Below are 23,368 nucleotides of genomic sequence, written 5' to 3' on the forward strand. Positions count from 1 at the left end.
TAGGAATTGTGTACATCTGTTCCAGTGCCCATGTTCCTTGCGATATGTAGGAATGACAACACGCCCAATAAAAGTAAGGATCTATGAACATCGAAGCACAATGAGATGTCAACCTACAGCAACACACTTGATGAACCATTATATGGAACTGGGACACACACCAGCTGATATAAACTAGACAATAATTAAGAGACTACAAGAAGAGCCTGATATTTAAAAGAGACTCTTCAAGGGGAACAAAGATGGGTATTCAGGCTCTGCACTAATGTCGTTGGTCTCATTAACGAGATTCCCTGGACCCTTCTCTCAAAATGCTAAAACTATGACAAGCCAAATCTACCATCAGTAATGGACACCAACCAATACCCCCAGCACCTCTCCTTATCCCCCCCCTTTCTTCTGTTTTTAACCCCACCCCTTCCCCCTTTTCCCAGTGTTTGGGCTATTTGCCATCATTGTTTATTTTCCACCCCTTTTTTCTAAAATGTTTTGGGAAACTCATACCCCGGGCTCGGTATTTTGACTGAGCAACATTGTCTTCCTTTTTACATTATTTTCATGTTCCTAGAAAAACTACAGCTCTAGCTTTTTTCTCCGTCATAGGTTTCAGAAGAAACAATGTATTCTCATTTTATTTTCAGATACATAGCTTTGTTCCAAAGAAACTCCCGCCTGATTGTCAAAAATATTTTTTTGTCCATTTTGGTATACTCACTGTCAGGAGTTCACCAATTTGAAAATGGACTATCAGCGCTCGCAGTTACCATTCCAAGATGGTGACTGCCCACACTAGCACACAAGCAGAGACTCACTGGACACCTAGAAGCTGGGTTTAAATACAGCTCCAGGCGTCCCCGCAGTTATTTATCAAAGACTGAGGAAGCATGGCAGGACTTCCACCGCGCCACCTCAAGAAAAAAAAAGTGCACACTCCTCCTCAAAAGAAAAAGCGCACACTTGATTTTTTCCTGAGAAGTCCAACCAGCAAAACTCCTCCTGGTATAAGTTAACCACTGCCATTTTGGTCATACAGAATTGGTGAGGAACCGCCGCTTTGAGTTTTCCCTAAGGGGCCCACATGAGCTGACCAAAGTGGCATGTTTTATTGAGATTTCTTGACAATTATATTTAGCATGGTTGTGTAACACTTTACTGATCCCTAGCACATCCCTGTTGGAGACTCCTGATAAGTGTGCTGCATGGAATTTGCGTATCAGCACATATATTACCTTTGTGTGTGCAAACACTCTCTTACAATGACAAACTTTTTTATATTTTTATATTTATATTCTCTTTTTATCATTTTTTTTTTACTGGTCAAGGAGCACCGTGAAGCTTTGAATATTCCTTTTGAACTTTCTTATTGAGAACATCACTTATTTAGTGGATCAGGTTTCTATTTACAGTCCTGATGAAATGCCTAGACCCCGCTGGCACTTTTGGGCATGAAACATATTGACCCAGTTGAACATAACCAAGGGCTCATCGCTATGCCTGTTTAGTTCAGTCTTGTTTTTAATCTTGACACAGTCACTCGCCAGGAATAAACACTGCTGAGGGAGTGCCTGTAGCCAGTTTTAGCCACTCATTAACCCAATCTACCACCTACTCTTACAAACACCCAAATCAGGGCAGCAACCTGAGCTCTGGCTAATACCGGGGCAAGGGGAGAGAAAAAAAAGATCTCCGACTAAGAGCCCCAGGTTCTGGGAGCCCACTGGGTTTTGCAGCACCCACCTAGGTAGGTGAGGGCTATTGCATCCTTGAAATAAGGACCCCGAGATCTGTGAATATTAGTGTATTAAAGGTTAACTTAATGTCGTACAGCAGAACAGCACACCAATCTGTTGTGTGATTTGTCAATTCAGGCAGGCTGTGTGCTGGACTGCGTTAAACACTTTGGTGGCCATTTTGAACATGGCGGTGTGGCCCGCCATGCCGGCGGTGGCGGGAAACTCCACCAGCCGGCATGGTGGGCCACAACGCCACATAATGAATCACTCAATGCCAGGCTGCCTCCGGTGCTGCCCCTCGGATAATGATCCCTCAGGCACCAGCCAGGCTGGTGGAAGGGGTGCACCGGGGCGCCCCTGGGGGCCCCTGCACTGCCCATGCACTTGGCATGGGCAGTGCAGGGGCCCATGTGCAGTGCCCCATCGCGCAGGTCACTTCCCAATTTACGGGCAGTGATCTGCGCGACAGGTGCAGCTGCACCCGCCGCTCAGAGGCATTGGCGGCGGCTCCATGTGGAGCTGCCGTCAATGTCCCGGCCAGGCATTCCTGCGGGCTGGCAGGCGGAAACAATGTTTCTGCCCGCCAGCCCACAGGAATGTTCTTTATACGGCCGGCGGGGTTCCAGCGGCGCTGGCAGTCAGTAGTAAGACCGCCAGCATGAACTCAGCGGTTTTGACCGCCATGTTCATAATGAGGCCCTTCATCTCCATTCTCCCTCTATTGGGGCTCATACCTAGAGCTTGTAATTCTCATGAATTTACACATACTAAAAGTGGAAACACTAAGCAACTTTGTTCACTTCTGCTCCGAGTGCAAATCCTGTCCAGGGGACACTTCCGGTTGTTCCGGTATCACAGTACCATTAGCTAATTATACTCTCCAAGTAGATATGTATCTTTCTGTGCAGTTATATTCATGTAGTATATGGTGAGAATACTAACCAATACTTTAAGGGCCACATGTATAATACATTTCCCCATGGACCCAGAATCGGTAAAACTCGTTCAATGATAGCTGTCTGGGTTGCAACTGACTGGTATCTGCCATTTTATAAAAGAATGCTGAGAATTGTACACAAATTATTTTTCACCTACCAGCTCGTGGCTCGTCCAGAACAGGAAAATGCAAACAAATGACGGCTATTTGTGCTAAGAAAGGTGGCAACCCTAATAGCTGTAGGTATTAATTCTGTTTTCAGCAGTGACGTGGTTGGTAAATGCATAATCATGCCACAATATCATTGCTATTTCTTCACCACAATTGCTCCCTCAGCCCGGCCAAGTCCCACAAACCACAAATTACGGCCGAGGAGTTGCCAGACATGAAAGTGGCGCTGCTAAACCAGGTTAATAGAAAGCAATCTCGCGAGAAGGGCTGAATCTGGAGGGCACTAAGGCATAACAGTAATCAGAACTGATGTAATATGGCTAGTGGGGAGCCACACTATTAAGTCCCTGAGCCACGCATATAAAGAGCAATATCCCCACTGAGGGAGGTGCTAAACTGGCGAGGAGCCGATTACATGGTAGCCTCGCAAAGACACACTCCCTCATCAGGAAAACCTAGAAAGTGGTGGATTACTGGCTGTTTACGGGATTTGCTCTCTGATGGGGTTTTTTGCGGATTTATACAAGTAGAATTTGTTGTAAACTGACGGGGGCTCAAATGTAGGCCCTAAATAATGCCCAATTATGCTGGTTATTTGTATAGTCCTTTATGAGACTCTAAGGACCAGGAATGATGAAATATAAAGTTGGAGAGAGGAAGATGAAGGACAAGGTTGAGGGAATGAGGAAGGATCTTGCACACAAAGTAACCTTCCCCAAGAGCCTAGGGTTATCCCTGTATACTATATGGTCAGAAAGAAAAGGGGGTAGCTCAAGGAGCAGGTACACGGCTGGACGGATTCAGAGAGAATAGCATCTTGTGATGTCATGAACCTTTAGGGGTCATACTCCAGACACACGTATTGACCTTTTAAAAAAAATAAAAGACATTGATCACTCGTGTGACCTCATTTTATTGAGGCTAAGAGCCAAGTGAGCAATGCGTTTTGCCTACAAGGAACACCAAGATCAGGAAAACAGACATAATGCAGACTGAAACAGACTGAACAGCAGTCAATGTATGCAATTAAGATTTAAACATCATCTGGGGTCTGAACTTAATCCTATCTTTCTCGAGCGGCCCACCTACACATGCACTTATATTTATCGACTTTGAGATTTTACAATGGCTCTTTATTTCCCAGACGTCAATTGGTGATTGAAGTTTGAGATGGCTATATATATGCTTCTACCCTTATTCTTTTTATAGCTCTTTCCCATAAACACATGAAACATCCATACTGTGAGCGTCTTCCTTAGTTTGTGTGCTGGTCCTTCAATGCTGAAAGATGAGGGTCTTCATTGCAAATCTTGACATTAGCGTTGAATGATGCCATTAGGTGATTTCATGAGGTTTTCTTCCCTGCCGAAATCACCTAAATATCTATAGTGAATTGACTCTTGTAATCTAAATTCTCTGTGAGGACCCAGTATTCCTTTTCTTTCCCCCCGGTTCCAGGGGGGAGGGGCCTCTCCTCAAACGATCCTACTTTATAATAAGAACCTATTTCCTTTCTCTTGCTTCCAATAGGTGGGGACATGTCTTTGCTTCTAGGGGTCTGTCTAGACATTGCTTCTCCTGCTCCGCCTGTATTCTAGTTTAATCACTTCCTGCTCCTGCATCAACCTTCCTCAACACTGAACTCTCCAGACCATACCTCTTGCTTTGAGAGGACCATGACAACCTCCCCACTGTTGATATCTGCTTTCACCCCATCCAGTGGCTCCTCCTTCCATCACCAGAGAGCTCCACTTCACTTATCTGTGTTACCCCCTTGACTTTCTCTCCACTCCTGTGGACCATCTCAAAAGAGCCTCCGTGCCCACCACAGAGCAGTCCACCATTGCCAGCTTCTCAAAGCAACTTTATTTTCTAGTCATTGTAGTTGCCTTGTCGGGGTGGGAAGGCCTTTGTAAAATCATGTGGGAGTATGCGCTTTAACTGAAGTCACAGGTTGGGTGCTGAGAGGCTCTGACACTATTTCGAAAATGTATGAATTATTTTATAATTCTTTCACTCTTTAACATTCCAGGACAGAGAAAAGGCCTGACAGTTTGTCAGGAACATCCCTGACACAAAGAAGAGATTTGAATAAAACTCATATCATTCCTTTGCTGACTGAATTAAACAAGCATTTCTCAATCAGTCACGCCTTTTGGCTTTGTCAGCGCAGACTGATTGAATGTTTGAATGTTTTTTGCTGGTGCTGTTTAGCATTGGGGAAAAAGTGCAGTTATGTATAAGCAGGCAAGCGTGGTGAGGCACATGTTTGCATCGTGATGCCACAGGTCGCTGTATGATGATGTGTGCTTGAGCATTTGAAATACACATTCGTCATGATGCAGAGGCCAATTTGTTGTTGTTTTTGTTTTTTAAATGTACCTTAGAGTTCTATAAAAACCTATGCATGAAAGTACAGAAAAAAAGAAAGGAGCAGCCTGGTGGCAAATTGCATCAGCCAGGCCCTCCCAAAAACTATATATATATATATATATATATATACACACACACAAATAGAAGACTGCAGCAGGGAGAGGTGGGAGAGCAGCAGCTAAGAAGCGGGTGGAACAAGGGGGAATATGTTGACACGACCGAGCGGTGGGAACCGTGGAGGGTGCGGAGGAGCAAAAGAAGAGCAGGTGTAGAGTTTACAAACAAAAAAGAGAGCTGGACAAAGAGAGGCGGGAGGAGCAATGGAATAGCTCTCGCGGGAAGGTGGAAGCAACATGAAGCAGCACACACGGGAGAGAGCAAGAAAACAAATGAACTCCCATATTCTAACGTATTAGAGACACTAGGCGAGACCTAAAAAGAAATCTTCAAAGCATTTAAAAACAGTTTTCAATACTTTTAAAACCTTAGAAGAATTTGGGATGTATCTTTCAGGAAGAAAGCTGGGATGAGGTAAAGTTAGACAGAAAAGCAGAACAGCTGGAAAAAGGAAAATAAACTTGTATTTTTCGCTGCCTAAAAGAGACAAATACAATTTTTGGCAGTGTAAGAGCTATTATGGGTAGAAAACACTGACTTTGACATTATTAAGGTATGTTTTTTTTAAAGTAAAACTTTAATCTGACTTCTCCTTGCAGATCGATATAATAATATACTGGTTGGATGCTTACAAGTTATCTGTTAATACTCCTGTGCCCAATAGTGGGAATTACTTCTTACCCCCCCCCCAAGAGTTACTAGCACCGCCAGGATCATTAACTATAGAGGGCAAAGTTAATAATGAAGGTTGTTGCAACTCATATTGAAGCTATAGAAGCTATAGGCAGTCCGCACGGAGGCACAGTCTACTCTCATCTTGCATTTATGTTGGAAGGTTGCAGTCCTGGTCCTTGCAAGGTATTATTTAGTGCAGCATGGTTCGTTTTAAGAAAAGAATGGGTGTCATTTTTTTAAACAACTTCTTGTCCTCTTCTAGCAATAAGTGGGGGTCCACTTGAAGTTCCCTACAGACTGAAACAATTTCATTTCCACTGGGGCACTGAGTGTAACCAAGGATCGGAGCACACAGTAGATGGGAAATCGTTTCCAAGTGAGGTAAGTGTTCCTTCAGTGAATAGCACAATTATTAAATGCATACAATACTGAGTGACTTATGTTTTACTGTTTTGTATAAGCCGTCTCTAAATGAGCTTCTGATCCTTCAGTCTTTCAAGATGAAAAATAACAGGTATATGTCTTAGGCAGCAAAAATCAAATCAGTGGATGATGTCGATAGTAATATCATCAATGATGTCATCAATGTTGTCAGTTGAGATGTCCTCGGTGATGCCATCAACTATGTCATTAAACATGTCATGTAGGTTGTAATATATGAGGTCATAATCACGGCAGTAAACCATAAATGGTGTTTTTCAGGTTTTTTTAGGTTAAACATCCTGTTTTTAACAGACATTTTTATCTAATTATAACGTTACTCCTTTGGTTTTTCATTGAGTACATACATAACGCACATATGGATAAATATATATATATATATATATATATATATATATATATATATATATATATATATATATATATATATATATATATAATTAAATCTGTAAAACCACTGAGATTTGCAAGCTATGGTTTCCAATGCATACAACTCACACCATAACATTTGCCACCCACATATTGTTTTTACAGTTGCTATTTTGTGTTTATGTGCCATTAACAAATTGGTGTTTGGCTCATGGCCGGTTGTGCGAGTTATTAAGTGTTTTTAAGGCATTGGAAACTATATCTGGAAAATTTCAGTGGTTTTACACTTTTTAGCTAGAACCATAACCCCGTTTTTAAATGTGGTTTCTTCATGGGAATTCCATGTATTTATTTTCAAACTACCGCTGCACACAGCCTTCGCCCGTGTGTAGCAGGAGTTACTTGCTGGATCTGGCCTCTAGCCAGGCACAAACCCTACCAGGTGGCCGGCAGCCAACCTTTACTGCACACAACCTTTGGCCATAAGACCTGGGCTGTTCTCACAGAAACTTTCGAAAAATAAAACATTTCTTTAAAAGAAAACAGCCACATTTCCTTTACAGCAATTGGGCTGCTTTAAAATAAAAAAGTTTTCTTTTCCGGTTTCGCCTACGACAGTGCATGCTCTGTCTCTTGCTAGACCTTTGGTTTCCTAACAGTAGGCTTAGAGGCTGCCCCTTGCTGGCTTCATTGTCTCTCTCATTTGCCTTCTTTCTATTGGTCGAATGTGGTAGGCTCCCTTCCTCTTCGTATGTTTGTCCTGTTTTTGGAGCATGTTGCATTACTTGTGTACTCTGAATGCTCATTTTGTTTAGACAGAATTTTTTTTCGTTGTGTTTAAGCACTCTACAAGGGTGCGTGCTTTATAGCTGTCTACCTCGTGGACTTCTCTCCTTTCTTTGTTCCTCCCAACTTTCTACCCTCTGCTGTCCACTGCTTGCCCACACCCCGTATCTCCCTCCTTCCATTACCCTTTATTTTTTCTTACCCCCACATACATTTTGTTGCCTGTGATGTTTCTTGTCCCCACCCGCTCTTCCTCCTTCAGTTGTCTCTGTTGCTGCTTGCCACAACCAGCCCTCACTCCTTCCATTGTCTGTGTTGCCGCTTTCCCCAACCCATCCTCCTTCCATTGTTAATGCTGCTGTGCTGCTCACCTGCCCACTTTCCTTCTGTTTATGTTGCTGGTTTCTCTCACCTGCCCCCCCTTCCTCTGTTGTCCATTCAGTCTTCCCTCCCTCCTTCTATTGTTTGTGTTGCTGCTTGGCCCACCCACCCTCCACCCTTCCAATGTCCATGTTTCTGCTTGCCCTTACCTGCCCTCCCTCCTTCCATTGTCTGAGGTGCTGCCTGCCCCCACCTGCCCTCTTTCCATTGTGTATGTTGCTGGTTGCCCTCACCCACCATCCCTCTGTTCATTGTTCGTGTTGCCCCTCCACAGAAAGCCCTTCCTCCATTGTCTGTATTGGCCTCCTCCACCCACCATAAAAGAAACACTATGGTGTGGACACCGCTGGCCATGTCATAGCACTTTTATCACCCCATGTTCTCCATTGTCTGTGGTGTCACCCCACCTGCCGACCATGTTGCCTCCCACTCCCTCAGTAATAAAAAAGTGCTATGATACGGCCATTGCTGGTTATGTCATGGCACATTTTTCCACACTCTCAGTTGTCCCTGATGCACCGCCACAGGCCTTACACCCCCCGACCACCATGGCTTCCTGACCCAACCTCTCTTTTTCTAGCAATAAGAAAGAAGCTATGACATGGCCAGCTCTTGTTACACAATAGCACTTTTTTAAACTTTCAGCCATGCTGCATGGCAGCACCACTGCTGTAAAGCAAGGCTAAAAACCATTGACAAAGCCAGCAGCTCTAGTCTTGTAGGAGAGACATATTGGCTTTGCCAATGATTGTTTGAAAAACAAACACAGGGATGGTGGTCAACATTTTGCAAACCGGCCTATTAGCCAATTGCAACCATTAGTTGTGACCAGCATCTTGATACATCTGACTGTCTGATTCTAATCAGTGTCCATTGTTAGTTCCACTTGGAGTTATCCCATAAAACATGTCCTATAAAAAATATGTGAAGGGTAACATATAATATGGTCCTATATTGCCATCTTAGGGTTCTGGCGACATTTACAAACAATCGCAATGGTGGGCCATATTACAAAGTTATCATGATATATTCTTTATACATATAGATTTGTATACAAACAAATATTGTGTGTGTGTGAGAGACAGAGCGAGTGTGTGTGTTGGTGGGCGAAGTTGGATACCACGCTGAAGGGAGTAGCTGGCTTTCTCTGTACAGAAGGCAAATTAATCTTAAAGGCAGCACAGAGCACTCTTCTTTTCCAAGCAGGATACCTATTCCTAATATGCTATAAATGGGAGGTAAAGAATCTATGCCGCAAGAAAGTATACCATATTGTGGCTTTGATCAGGCCACCATCTGTTAGGCAGTTGTCAGTTTTTTTTTTTAAACTGTAGGCGCTTGTGATGATGGATGAAACCATATGCTGATTATCTAAACGGATTTTATTTATATATCCATGTGAGTATTTAGGTCAGAGCTTAATTCATCTTCAGGCGTTCTGAATTGATCAATCAACATCAAAGATCAAAAGGCTGCCCGGTGAATTTATAGCGAGTCCCACTTCTTCAGGGGACCAAGGGCCAGATGTATCAAGCTCCCGGTTTGCATTTCTTAAATGGAGAATTTTATGAAATTGCTATTTAAGAAATGCAAAATGGGATGTATGAAATTTGCGAGTCGGTAATAGCGATTTCTTAAAATTCACAATCGCTATTACTGAATCGCAATTAGGGAATGGGACTCCATTCATCCCTGTGGGCCTGTAGGCCCATAGGTGCGAATGGTTTTGCATTTCCCAATTTTGCGAATTCCAGTTTGGAATTCGCAAATTAGGTAATGAAAACCCTAGGATGCTGGGGGCCTAAGGTCCCCTCTGATGCACCCATAAAAAATGTTTGCTGACATGTGAAGCACACGCATGCCCTAGGGGCATGTGTGCTCTACATGCCATTTTTAAAAATGCATTTATAATGCATTTTTAAAAATTGCATATGCATACCACCAACTTGGATTTGGTGATAATTGCATTTCCTAAATGCGCAATTCGCATTTAGAAAATGCTCGATACATGTGCTTTAGAAATCGCAAATAGGAATTCCCTAGTTGCGATTTTCTATTTAGAGAATTCTGAATTTGCGATTCCTTAAAACTGCACAGCGAATGCCTTTCGTACATCTTGAAGGCATTTTTGCATTCGCAAACGGCCTAATTTTGCCATTCGCACCGATTGCGAATGCAAAATTGCTTGATACATCTGGCCCCAAATTAGTAGGCATGGAGGAATTAGGGGAATGCAGCAAATATGGGCGCCTGTGCCAGCCTGCTTAGTGAATTCTTGATGGTACTGAACTGCTTACTAGTTTGGCTCTAGTGCAGGGCAGGAAGCACTCAACAATCGCTTAAAATCACTTTAAAGTAGAAGTACATATTTTTCACGTTTGCAAGTTGTGCTTTCCACTAAGGAAAGTAATGTTCTGCTCTAAAAGCAATTCATGCCATTGGATGAAAATAATGAAACTGAGAAGTCCTGCCTTTGGGTACGCCTTAGGGTTCATGAAGTCAGCAGCAGGGACAGACTGTGAAGGGGACCTTGAGAGCCCTGTTAGTTTTATGTAGTTTTCACTCCTTGTCCTTCCCCATTCAGTCAGCCTCTGGAGGCTGTGTGTGTATGTGAGGATAGTGTGGGGTTGGAGGGGTGTCAAGGGGTCAACCCCGTGATGTCATCAGGGGTGGAGTCACTTGCACAACCCTTTTTAGTTTGATGAATCGATGGATATATATTAAAAAAAATGTTTTTCCAATTGGGCCGATAGAAAAATAATTTTTCTTTTAGTTTTGTCCAACATCCATATTTACAAGTTACCATTATCTTGTTGAAGTCAACCAATTAACTGGTACACATTAGTCTCACCAAAGCAATTAGTCAGTTAAGGACGTTTCTCTTTGACTGGCATGTGGGCCATCACTATGAGATGTGTGTAGCTAAAGGGAAGCGTAGGTCTCGTTGGGTGACTGTCCAGGTAAAGACCATAAGGTTACTTTATGTTATTGATGTTAACATAGCACCCATTGTGTCATTGTAGTGCTTACAGCAGTCTGGAGACTTGCAACATGGTTCAGGGGTCTCCAACCTTTTTTGTAGTAAAGGCTACTTATGTTGATGAAAATTATCTAGCGCTACGAAGATTATTAGAATTTTAATATGGACAAGTTTGCATGCTTGTTTTGAATATCAACTTTTCTGTTTTTTGTAGGCTGGGCTGGACACAGGAGAGCTTCTTGTGGGTAGCTCAAGAGCTACTAGTAGCTCAGGAGCTACTTGTTGAAGACCCCTGTGAAAGATGGATTTCTTTTTCTGGGATGTATTATTACAGATATTGCATTCTGGTTATGCTCTTATTTAAAGGGGGCATGACTTTATTTTTAAATGTTCATTTACTATGTATACAATGCTGCTAATCCCACAACAGCAGCTTTAGACTGTCTTGTTCATTAAACAGGGGAATATGATTTAGGGTTTAAGGATTGAGGAGGCAGGCATTTGTAAATTGCTCCAGCAACAGCTGCGTCTAGAAGCAAGCCTGTTGACGAAAAGATGGCTTTTTGTGTGTTTGTGGTGTTTCTTGTCAACAATTGCAGTTGAGTACCATGATTGCGGACTACATGGTGTATCTGGGACAGGAGAAATGTATGTTAGGAGATCCTTCCAATGTAAACGGGTAGATAGTAATGTGCGGCATGTCACGGTGGCATGATGGGAAGAGCTGTTGTCTGCGCAGTAATAATAATTTGGGTTTATAAACACTATGGTGAGTGTCTGCACCTTATTACTATAAGCTGCAGAATTCCAAGCTTTGGGATAAATTGAAATGAGAGACAGATGTGCAGGGATCATATTAAAACTCGCTTCGCCACGGTTCTACAACTGATTTTAGCAGACGGATACCTGAGAATGGTGATGGTCATAGCTAATCTCTGGCTGGGTGCTGCCTGTAAATGAAATGTATGGATGCTATAGAGTTGGACCTCCAATTGCTGTTCTTTTTGATCCTCTGCACAGCTTCACCTAGTTCATTGGAACGCCAAGAAATATTCAACGTTTGCGGAGGCTGCGGGAGCACCAGATGGCTTGGTGGTGATTGGAATCTTCTTGGATGTGAGTAGAATCTCTGAGTTTGTTTTCATGCAGAAGAAAAGAGTAGGCAGTCTGTGAAAACAATTAGGACTGCAGAAAAGGTCAGGGATAGGGGTTTATCCTCCAGAGTGCGGAGCTAGGAAACGATAACGAGCAGGCACTTTGATTGCACCACTCACTGATGCACCATTGGTTGTCTTGCAGACAGGAGGCGAGCACACCAACCTGAACAGGATAACAGATGCCCTGTACATGGTGAGATTCAAAGTAAGTTGCATTTAAACATCATTTATAGACACAGCATTTATGAACGAGTTGGGTGGGTGCGATGGTGCCAAAGATGAGTCTGACTGTTTTGAGGATCTATGTGCTTTTTAGTGGGTAAGTACATCTCTGGGGAGGGTGGGGAGATTTTGAGCTCTGTACATAAAGCTCTCAGGCACATCACAGGAGCCAGTAGGGACACTACACTTTCTAAAACCACTCCGTCTATGTGTGCCCGACCTTACTCTACAGGGGACCATGGGCGTTGAGTTGAGATGCCCATTCTGCCTGTGATTTATCTATGCTGGTGGAGAGTGTGCGACTGGACATTGGCTGAGGTCACTTTAACCAACTAAGCAGGCTTATGAGAGTAACTTTCCATCAAAACAAACCTAGGTTCAGCTGGAACTGGTGACAGTTGGGTAAGTTAATTTCCCTAATGCCACATCAAAGAGACTGCCACCTTTATCAAGGAGCGAATCAAGAAAAAAAACAGCTTGGTTCTAACTTACCCTATTCTAGAAAGTAAGCGTTTCCTCCAAGCCACAAACTTCTGGTCCACACTTCTTGGCACACATAAATAGAGTTAATACGTTACTTACTTGCCACTCTGACCCCTCATGGGCACCAATTAAAACAGTTTTTGATGCAGTAGTTCAATTAATTATCCCCACATTATTCAAGAACCTATGTCCTCTACCTTAAAAAAGCTGCATCACTGTCTCTACCTGCAGAATACACTTTGGACCATATTTATAATTTTTTTGCCCCGCATTTGAGTCATTTTTTGATGCAAAAGCCCTGCAAACTTACAAAATATAATTGTATTTTGTACGTTTACACCGCTTTTGCATTTAAAAAAATTACGCAAACATGACGCAAAAAAAGTGTAAATATGGGCCTTTGTTTTTTGTGCGATCTAAAAAGCTCTGTATCTGAGAAACCCTGAGTTCCCTCTGTCTAAAATCTTCACAAGTTGCGGCAGGTGTACATCTGGAACCACATCCTTTGGTTGGCTGAAAAGCCTTTTAAAAACCTCACAGGATAGTAGTCGTTTTTGAGATATGGGCCAAGACTCTGGAATGTACTCTCATTGTACCTTAGAAATACTTTCTTTCTCACTGGTGCAGCTAATGAACACTTGCCTTTGTATAATCTTGCTAATTTCCAGTACAGTATTTATCTCTTCACCACCCCCTTACCCTGAGATGTCTATATTTTTATTCTACAACTTTTCCTATTGATTAGCCTTTATTAGAGGTCTGCCTGTCTCCCGCTTGTGGGTTATGTATTTAAGTTTACTCTGCAGAGCTCTCCATTCACCTACTGTGCTATGTCGATGCTTTATGAATACTCCCATCAAATAAAAATACATATTTTTTATAACGAAATTTATGATTTTCAGTGTGAGCTACAGCCCAACAAAACAAAAGAAGACTGAAGCCCATCCAGTCAATACAACAATCAATTAATCCCTGCGTCTCCCCATAGTAAGCCCACCACCTGCCCCAGATTTTCTTGTGATTGCAAGGAACACCACAGGCTTCATATATGTGTCCTTCCAGCTGGGCACACCAGTCCACCCCCACTTTGCCGTTCTGTCATTAAGGGGGGGGACCTCTACTTACAAGCGATGTCTTGCTTGGCCACCAACCTCGCCAGCCCCACAAAAGTGTGCTCTACTCTCCACCCGCCCCCCCCACATCTTCCAGTAACCACAACAGCACCACTCTAGGAGTGAGAACAAGTTGGTGGGCCAGCACTGCAGAAAGTTCCCTCCCAATTTCCTACCAGGCAGGCTCCAATTCCAGGCAGGACCAAACGAGGTGATAGAAATCTGCATCAGGCGACAGACATCTGGGACAAAATGCCTGTATGCCCGGGCAGACCAACAAAGCTGCTGGGGGGGAGTCATATACGTGATATGCGAATAGCTGAGGTGAACCAGTCTGAGGTGTGTGTGGAAATAGCCAGTTCCCTTGAGGGTAGCCTAGCCTCATGCCAGTCTGCATCGTCAAATTCTCCCACCCAGGTCTCCCATATCTGCCTCAGTCTAAGGAAACAGTCTGGGGCATTAATGATGATGGAACGGTAAATCAGAGATAGAACGCCTTACTGCATCTACCCCATCATTACTTTGCCTCCAGGGTGCTATACTCCAGTATCTGTGTGTCTGCAGGGATGTTGGCTGTCAGGGTGTGGCGCAGTTGCAGATATCTGTAAAACTGGGTTTGGGGGACTGACATTGCTCCCTCGGTGTCTAAAATGAATTCACGTGAGTGGGTGCTTGGATGTCCCCCAGGTAGGTAATGCCGATCCTGTCTCATTGTGCAAAGCCCTGTGGACCCACAGTATGACGCAGCAACGCCCCCTGCCAAAGGGGGAAGGGGCAGCTCAGTAGGTCAACGGGCCCAAATTAAAATAAATCTAGCTGCAGAAACATAGTCGGAGGCTGGGGCAAAGACACTCCCACCATTTTCAAACCCTTCAGCCCAATACTGTGGCATCGTTTAATACACATAGCACCAACTTGTCCGTGGTCCCTTCCTCGGCTGCACTCAATGATACTGGTTACTATTGCCTTACCCTTGAACTGGTCCTGAATGAAGGTATAGTTTAGTGTGATGGTTTTCTGTAGTCGGTGACAAAATGTAGAGAGGCATTTTTGGGACCCTGATCCTATCACGCCCCAGCAGATATTCGTTATTGTTTATATTGTACAATTAGTATCATACAAGTATTGTACAATACAAATATTGTATGAGTATAATACGATATTATTAAATGTAAGTATTATAGAATACATTTATAATTATCGATTTCTTGTGCTATTCTAGTTTTTTTCACTGTAAAAAACACATATATTGTTTTTGTTGTAAAAACTAAAGTGTATTTAAAAACGCAAATACAGCATTCCGATCTGTTACCATGTTGTGCTAGTGCAAGGGTTAGTCATTAATTTTGGATTAGCAGTAAAACATGCAGTGCAAATAAAGAGTTAAATAATACGTGACTCAGATTTTTGCGCTGTCAAGCGACTTGAACAGACGTAGATTGTAGCAGAGTTTGACCTTATAATGAAGCAGTGGTTAGCATACCTTGCATATCAGTGGGAACAAAGAAAACAAACTTTCCAATGATAAATCAAACAAAGAATGTGTATTTTAGGGTGCAGCAGCGGGGCGAATATGTGAACACTAATTCAGAGGCCCACCATCATTGTGGAACTTTGAACATGGACACACCTTAATGCTTCTGAAAACCCAGCATTCCATCAATCCCACTGACGTGTACAGTTTAAATCCTAGAAACTCCCTGGTCCCCTTATTTTAATCCTGAGGTTTCCTTTACTGAACCTTTTAAACTTCTAGGAGCTTCTTGATACAACTTTAGTGGTGTGCTGGCAAAGCCTGATATGTTCTATTGCTGATGTAGCAAGCCTATAAAAGGCCAATGCTGGTCTTTTCCCTGCAGACCACAGCCAAGTAAATCTTGATTAAAGGTGACATCAACATGTGGTTGTATAAAACCCGACATAAAACATTGTGGGAAAGATGAAAGCCTTGGCCTTCATCCAGCCAGTGGCCCAATCCACACAGCTGGTCACTTGCTCGACCTAGTGTTGACACACAACATGTAACCACAGACATAACTGGGCAGCAGGGATGTAAACGGAGCTTTCACTGTTTAGCCGTATGGTTCTCAGCAGGGCAGAAGCAAATCCCTGCCAGTCAGGTAACTCAAAAATATAAGTGACAAATCGTTTGACATAACCTTCAAATCAGTGGGATCAAACGCATGCAACTCCTGAAAAAATTCCCTGTAAAATTACCAACAAGCTGAAAAAGTTGTCCTTTATACTGAAAACAACGACAAATGGCATTAAAGATAACAGCAAAGTGAACGCTGAATAGATGGTGGAGCTGAAAGTTTTGAGCCACAAATTGGAATGCTGCTGGCACAGATCATTGTCTGAAGCTGATAAGTCATGCTTGAAGGGCCTCAGAAGGGGGTACCACAAAGCCCACATTAAAACACAAAACACATTAATGCACCATTCATGCCTCAGTAGAATCCTGCAAAAGCATGTGACAAGACAGGTGTAAGAATGTGTGGAAAAAACTGTATACTCGAAAATTTGTATTTCGGCATATGGATCATTGTCCATGCTAGGGCATATAAAATAAGATCTTCCCCTTGGACCCAATAAAAGACGAAATATTGACCATAAAATTATTATTGCATATAAAAAACATCATGGTCTGAACTATTGACACTGTAATGGTAAGTATATATATATATATATATATATATAGTAAATAACATTATTATAATTTCAACTAAATGTTAAATTCTTTTTTCTAAAAGTAATATTTTAAAAACGAATACAAATAATTCATGAACATTAATTTATCATTGTCCTTAAAATAAAAACATACACAACTTTGGAAAACGTTTTTAGTTGAAGTAAATATTAATATTAAATGATAGATAACAAAACATTTATTACATACATACAATTAAAAAAAATATATGCAATATGTGTATTTTTCATTAAATGTTTAAAAATATTGTCAATGATGTTTAGAAAAATAACACATTTAATATTTTTGATAAATAACGTAATAAACCTTTTTTAAAGAAACACAATAGAATTTTTTTTACAAAAATAAAATATTTTTAAAAGTATACTTCCTCTCTCCTTTGAGTCTCAATATTTGTACATTTCCTATGAGCATATATTTTAGATTAGGGAATGACTCCAGGAGACAGATAAATAGTCTATTTCTGTTATAGGTCAATTATGTCTTTGTTTACATATTGTGTGCCAACAACTAGGTTTAACATGTGACTCACCATACGGGTGGGCCAGTGACAGACTGACTGACTGAAGGCCAAGGATTAATTTTTTCACAGGGTCTGTCAAATACTTTATGCTGGGCTTTATGGATCAATATTTCAATATCATCTTTAATTAAGATTTTCTGTGCTGTTGTCCGCAGGAAAAGACCAGCATGGACAAAAAAAAGCTTCATTATGCACTAGATCTTAATATTTGAGAACCTGGTAATAAACATGCCCATATATAACTTGCCTAGTAAACCTGGGGGCACCCCCAGATAAACTGTGAAAAGCCACAAATCTGTAACTCATATGAGATATTCAGTGGAGGGACCACTCATTCAATGGCAGAGACTGAGGAATACCAGAAAGAGAAGCCTATTTTGCATGTGTCTTAATAGTAGTTGTAGTAGTCGTAGCAACATTTATTTCCAAGGCATAGATCTTATAGAAATATACACTTTACAATAATATCTCAAAAAGATAAAAGAAACACATTTCAGTTTAATACAACTTACAGAGATATACACATTGCAATAACATCTAAAAAAATTAAAATACACACTCTGGTTTCGTCAGTTAAAACCCTCAAAATTCATCAAGATAAATCATGTCTAAAATGAATCCAAAACACCTATGCTCCTTACATAAACATACTTCCGATGCCAGAAGCACAATTCTTCATGTATACGCCATATTCAATATACGATCCAAGCTGTTAAAACATTCGTTTTTGAATAAGCAAAATATATTTAGCATTTTTAAGCCCAGTATCAGGCAGGTTGATTACAAATAAAGTGACAAGTGTTTCGCTACATGATCCAATACCATGCCTCAAAAAGAGTGGGTACAAGATCTGTTTCCTTTCACTTAAAAGAGGGGGCAACTGAATACTCCATTTGTAAAGTTCAGAAGCAATAGCCATTATTTTCTAAAGCTTTATTTTTGAATCAGACAATTCTCCAGCCAGGATAAATAACTACTCGAAGCTGAAGAACAACGCACCTCGCCCACCTTTCTGGAATTTGAGGCAAATAAGTAAGTGACACCACTGCTCCTAGGAACTGCAAGAAGTGGGGCTCTGAATTTTAGATGCGAAATAGTGTCTATCTGCAGTTTCAGAAGCTAACAGAGTTTTCTCCTGGAGAAACGTCTTCAAAATATTTTCTCTAAGAGTATTTATGCATTTAAATATTCCGAGGCACATGCACATCTTTTACACTGATGCAAAGATGGGTCGTAGACAGCCTAATATCTCACACCATCATACATGAGAGCTTATCACTGGTAACTTCTTGCAGTAGGCCATGCACAAGTGTAATAGCGTGCGATCTGGCCTAGAAGGTCTAGGAGATCTATCTTAATGTTAACTGCTTTTGACCTTCTCCAGGCAGGTAGCTTACTGCCCTACAATGTGCTCCCAAGTGGCACAAAGGAAACATCTTGGGTCTTTATGTGATAAAATAAATATATAAGTCAAATGTTGATTGATTTGATTCGAGTTTTAATTAGCATCTGATCTCTGAACTTTTAAGTGCTCAAATTTTGAAAACTTATGATGACATGTTATAGAATTGGCCGTTGCAGGCATAATAACTAGTATTGCAACCGGAAGTGTGAATTTGGTAACCTTTTAGTAGCCAGTGGGTCTGTTTAAACATTCATCCTCTTTTGTGGTTTTAGTAATGCAGCAAATTGAAGAGCCTTAAGAAGATTGTAATGTCAGTAGCACTGCTACCCCAACCACCACCTAGATCTTCAGATGACATCTTTACCAGCCTTGTGTTCAGTAATTGCGCGTGACAATTTAAATATCTCTCAACTTGCCCCTGCCCACACATTCTCCTGTTTCATCATTAGTCTATAGCCCTGAATCACCCTACTATTTTGGATAAGAGGGCCATCATGTACTACCATAACCACAGATGGTGAAGTTTACAATGCTGTGGCTCACACACAGCTTAATATCGACCAAGAACTAACTCACTGGTGCATTACCACTAAAATCCTTTGCGATCTCATGCATTCATGAATCAATAAGGGGTGGGCTTGTCGGCACATTGAATAGTAAATTCCAGTCTAGCTTTCAGGATAACCATAATGTATATTAAGAGGAAATTATGGATACAAAGAAGTTAAACATGTTTTGGTCATTCTGAAAACCAAAATGTATTTTACTATTTGATGGTGAGATAAAATATGAATTTTACCATTTGATGGTCAGATAAACCCAGCTTTAGTTTTGGCCAGATACACCTCTTTGGGGCAACACTCACCCAGGTCGCCAACTTCATATCCTCTGACATCACAACCACCTTTCCAACATTTTCATTCATTCTGACACATCTGCTTACTTTTAGGCTGTAGATAATGGCATGTGTCTGACAACTATTAATGCTGACTCTCCTTGACCTCACTGTTTGTGTTCTGTGACCTTCAATTTATGCCACCACTTCACTGCTAGTCGGCATTCCCGAAGTTCCTGTCCATTCCCTTCCCCTTGTCTCCCTTTAGACACAGGGGCATAGCTTGGTCAATATGTTGGGGGTGAGTTGCAAATTTCTCAATGCTCACACTGGGATTTCTTGTTAAAATACATTAAATGAAAAGTGGGACATGAGGGGCGGGGACGTAAAGGGCAGTGAAAAGAGAGAGAAGGGCGGATTGTTAGGGGCACCTAATACACAACATTTTTCAAACAAATCTATATTTTAAGGCTTTCAAAACCAAGACGAGAGAGAGTGCATATGTGTGTGTTTGTCAATGTGGGTATGTAAAAATCCCAGGTGAAATCCGACAGTCACTACATCATACCTGACAGGAAGCCCTTGTACCCAACTATTTAATGCAAAATAAATGTTTAGGGAGGTGTAATATCCCAACACCCCCCCCTCCCGAAATTACACCCCTGTCTAGACAACCTCTTCTACACCCGTATATACACAAAGTATTGTTTCAGCAAGTAACTTAGCACCAGTGACAGTTCTCTATAAAGAAAGAAGCTCAAACGTCAATGTCCTAATCATTCTCATTCCCCATTGCCCCCTAAGGTATACTGAATGAAAGTGTATCAATATATGCTAGAGAAAATTACTTCGTAAACTGAAATATACTTGAGATCTAGAGGATCTGATTCAAGAATCGTCACTAAACATCATTCTCCTCTGCATTCACCTATGGTTATCGCAAGAGTGAACTGCTTCTTTCTGAAGGGAGGCTGGACACCTCCCTTATGAAAACAATTATGTTCCTCAGAACAATATCTAGACCCCACAAAAGCCACACAAGCAGTGACTGGCCAAATCTAGGCCCGCCAGTATAGACACAAATTACAGAAATATCAGTGGTGATACAACTATAAATCAAACTGGATGGTCATTCTTTTCTAAACCCTTCCATGGCCATTCCATTTAGATATCAGTCACCATCATGACACAGAAACTGCCCTAGTCCTCAAGTGAGACAGCCTGCTTTAAGCAAAAGCTGAAAGAAAACTATTCCTCCTAGACCTCAGTGCCACATTGAATAGGGTGAACCATCAGATACTACTTACCAGACCAGGTCCCTCATGTGACCCTGAAGCATTTACATAGGCCAGAGTGTTTTTGGAAGGGAGGGGTCTATGTGTTTTTTAAGTTATGCATTTGACTCTTCATCCTGTTGTTTGGAGGTCCCTACAGGATCACAAGTATTGTAATTTACAATATCTACACAACATTACTTTCGACCCCCTCCACAACCACAGGGCTTCATTTTAGTATCATATAGTAAATACTTGTTGTCCATGGGATCTGACAGTTTGCCTGATCAGTTTATGAATTTATTCAAATGTCTCCTGGCCATTCAAGATCTCTGGTGTAAGCTGCGTGCATCTAAATGGAACAAAGACTGAGATTACTATACTTTCCTTTGAATCCTAAAAACTACAAACAATTTAATATCCCACTTCCTTAAGCTATGAGAAGTTTAATTGTCTTTTTGATAAGTGGCATATCTAGGGAAGCATAAATCAGGGGCATAGATCATAATATAATTTTCAAATTAAATCCTTTAATCACTTTTCAATGTGGGGCTTTAGATTTTTTCTTGGTTTTAACAATGCATGCACAATTGGTGAAACTTTCTTTATGCTTTAGTGACAAGTTCCCGAAGGCTGACCTCCAGAAAAGTGTATGTACTACGGTAGTTGCCATTGTCAGTAAATATAGCATGTTTATGTCTTGGGCAAAAAGCTCAGTTTACCACATTTTTGTTGGTCATTGTGAAAGCTCAATTTACGAAGCTCAGTTTAACAACATTAGTAGCTCATTCATAAAACCAACATGGATTTTACTACTTAGAAGTCAAATAAGCCAGTCTTCAGCTTTTGTCAGATGTATTTCATTGAGACGGCACTCAGCCAGGTCTCCATCTTCATAACCTCTGACATCACTACCATCTTTCCTACATCCTAATCCTTCCTGACTGAGGGCCATTTATGCACGTATCACTAAATGGCCACTCAAACTCACAAAGACAAGCAGTCCAAAATAACATAACAGCAAACATGCTGATGCCATCTTGCCCTACAAAACTCTTTTATCAAGTACCAAGCATAGACAACAGGAGAATACACAAGAATGTGCTGGAGTACAAAAAGCAAATTAATACTATGTGCATAAACTGTAGGCAAGGACATCAACGCTGCTACTTTGCTGATGAAATCAATGCATTTTTACCAGATATTTCATGCCAGTTGTAAATATGTATGAAAAATACTTGGAAATGGCAGGCACTGGCAAAGCCATTAGGTCCTATCACCTTGATCGGTTGGTGTGTTGTTTACCGTCAGGATGCTGTACAGCATCATCAAGGTAAATTCTTTAAAAAGCTAAACAAGGTACAATGGCAGTTGCGCAATTCCACGCACTTGCACCTGTGGGAAACAGCAGCAGACAAAGAGTGGGGGGGGGAGAAGCACAAGAGGGAGAGAACACCATAGAAGAACCGGGGTGAGAGAGAGCAACAGGCTACGCTAATTGAAGGAGAGAGAAGCACACAGAAAACAGAAAAGCAAAAACAAGGGAGGTAAAGAAGTACATGGATGAAAGAGAGTAATACAGAGCAAGGGGAGAGTGAAGCACACAAGGGAGACAGCTGAAAAACACATGGACTTGTAGAGTGCTTAACTAAAAACAAACAAGCGAGGGCAGAGCTGTGGGAGAAAAGCAGACAAGCAAGAGCGACACTGAGCAGGAGGGAGAGAGAGAGAGAAGCACACAAGGTAAGTATTTGGAAAACACATGCACCTTCATGGTGTGCTTAAGCAAAAACAAAAAATTTAGTTTCCTGAAAGTCAGCAGTAGAAAGACAGAAGTAAAGAGGATGGACTCCTGGGGAGGGACAAACACATTATGGACAAGGCAAGCCATCGAAAAAAAAGCTAAGCAGAGCAGCAATAAAGCCAACCCAACCAATGCTAAGCAGTGGGCAGGCCTTGATCCCACTGTAAGATCTTGGTAAGCTCACAATAGGTTTATTTCAACCAGAAAACTATTGCTATCTGGAAGGCTCGACCTAAAAAGGCAAGCTAAACAACAATGGATATCTATTAAACATTTCATTATATGGAACTATAGTTAATGACTTGAAAATTGTTTCAGTAGTCATGCTGTTGTGATTCACACTTAACACTTGCCAGACCTATGGCAAGCATTGAGAAATTGAAGAGTTAAGCTGGTTGCAATGTTTACGAAGGAATTCAGTTATCCTGCTCTTGTTAGATGTCAAAGGGATCAGTGAGAGGCTATCTTAAAAAGCAGAAATGGCAGCTGCAATTGTGTAATTGGGGAGGTTTCCAACGTCAATAGCTGTATTTCTACAGGCTCTTTAATACCATACTAACAAAACGGATAAAGGTTTGTACCACAAGTCAAGTGAGGAAAGACTTAAAATCAAAATATGTATTATTGAGAGGAGGAACATATTGGGAGCTAATAAAGGAGACATTAATGTTTCCCAGTGATTGATCATAGCGCAAGAGTTAAACTTTTTTCAATGAAAAGGTGTGTTTCTAGAACAAGAAGCCATGGGGTGTGTCTCAAGTGTAACACAAGGAAATATTTCCTTATAGTAAAAGTGGTGAAAGCATACACCAGACTGCCAGCAGTAATGAAGCTAAATACATTCGTGAGGTAAACTGCAGGAAGAGGGAACCAAGCGTCA

General features: G+C 41.4%; 1 protein-coding gene across 1 annotated transcript in view; it reads left to right on the forward strand.

Moving 5' to 3' along the window:
* Positions 1–23,368, forward strand: part of CA7 (carbonic anhydrase 7) — a 122,495-nt gene that overhangs the window by 77,219 nt on the left and 21,908 nt on the right. Inside the window, exons 3-5 of the mRNA XM_069217199.1 lie at positions 6,269–6,387; positions 11,984–12,079; positions 12,263–12,325. Coding sequence (XP_069073300.1) covers positions 6,269–6,387; positions 11,984–12,079; positions 12,263–12,325 — 278 coding nt within the window. The remainder of the gene's footprint in view (positions 1–6,268; positions 6,388–11,983; positions 12,080–12,262; positions 12,326–23,368) is intronic.

This window comes from Pleurodeles waltl, chromosome 12, assembly GCF_031143425.1.
Source record: "Pleurodeles waltl isolate 20211129_DDA chromosome 12, aPleWal1.hap1.20221129, whole genome shotgun sequence".
Classification (NCBI taxonomy): Eukaryota; Metazoa; Chordata; class Amphibia; order Caudata; family Salamandridae; genus Pleurodeles; species Pleurodeles waltl.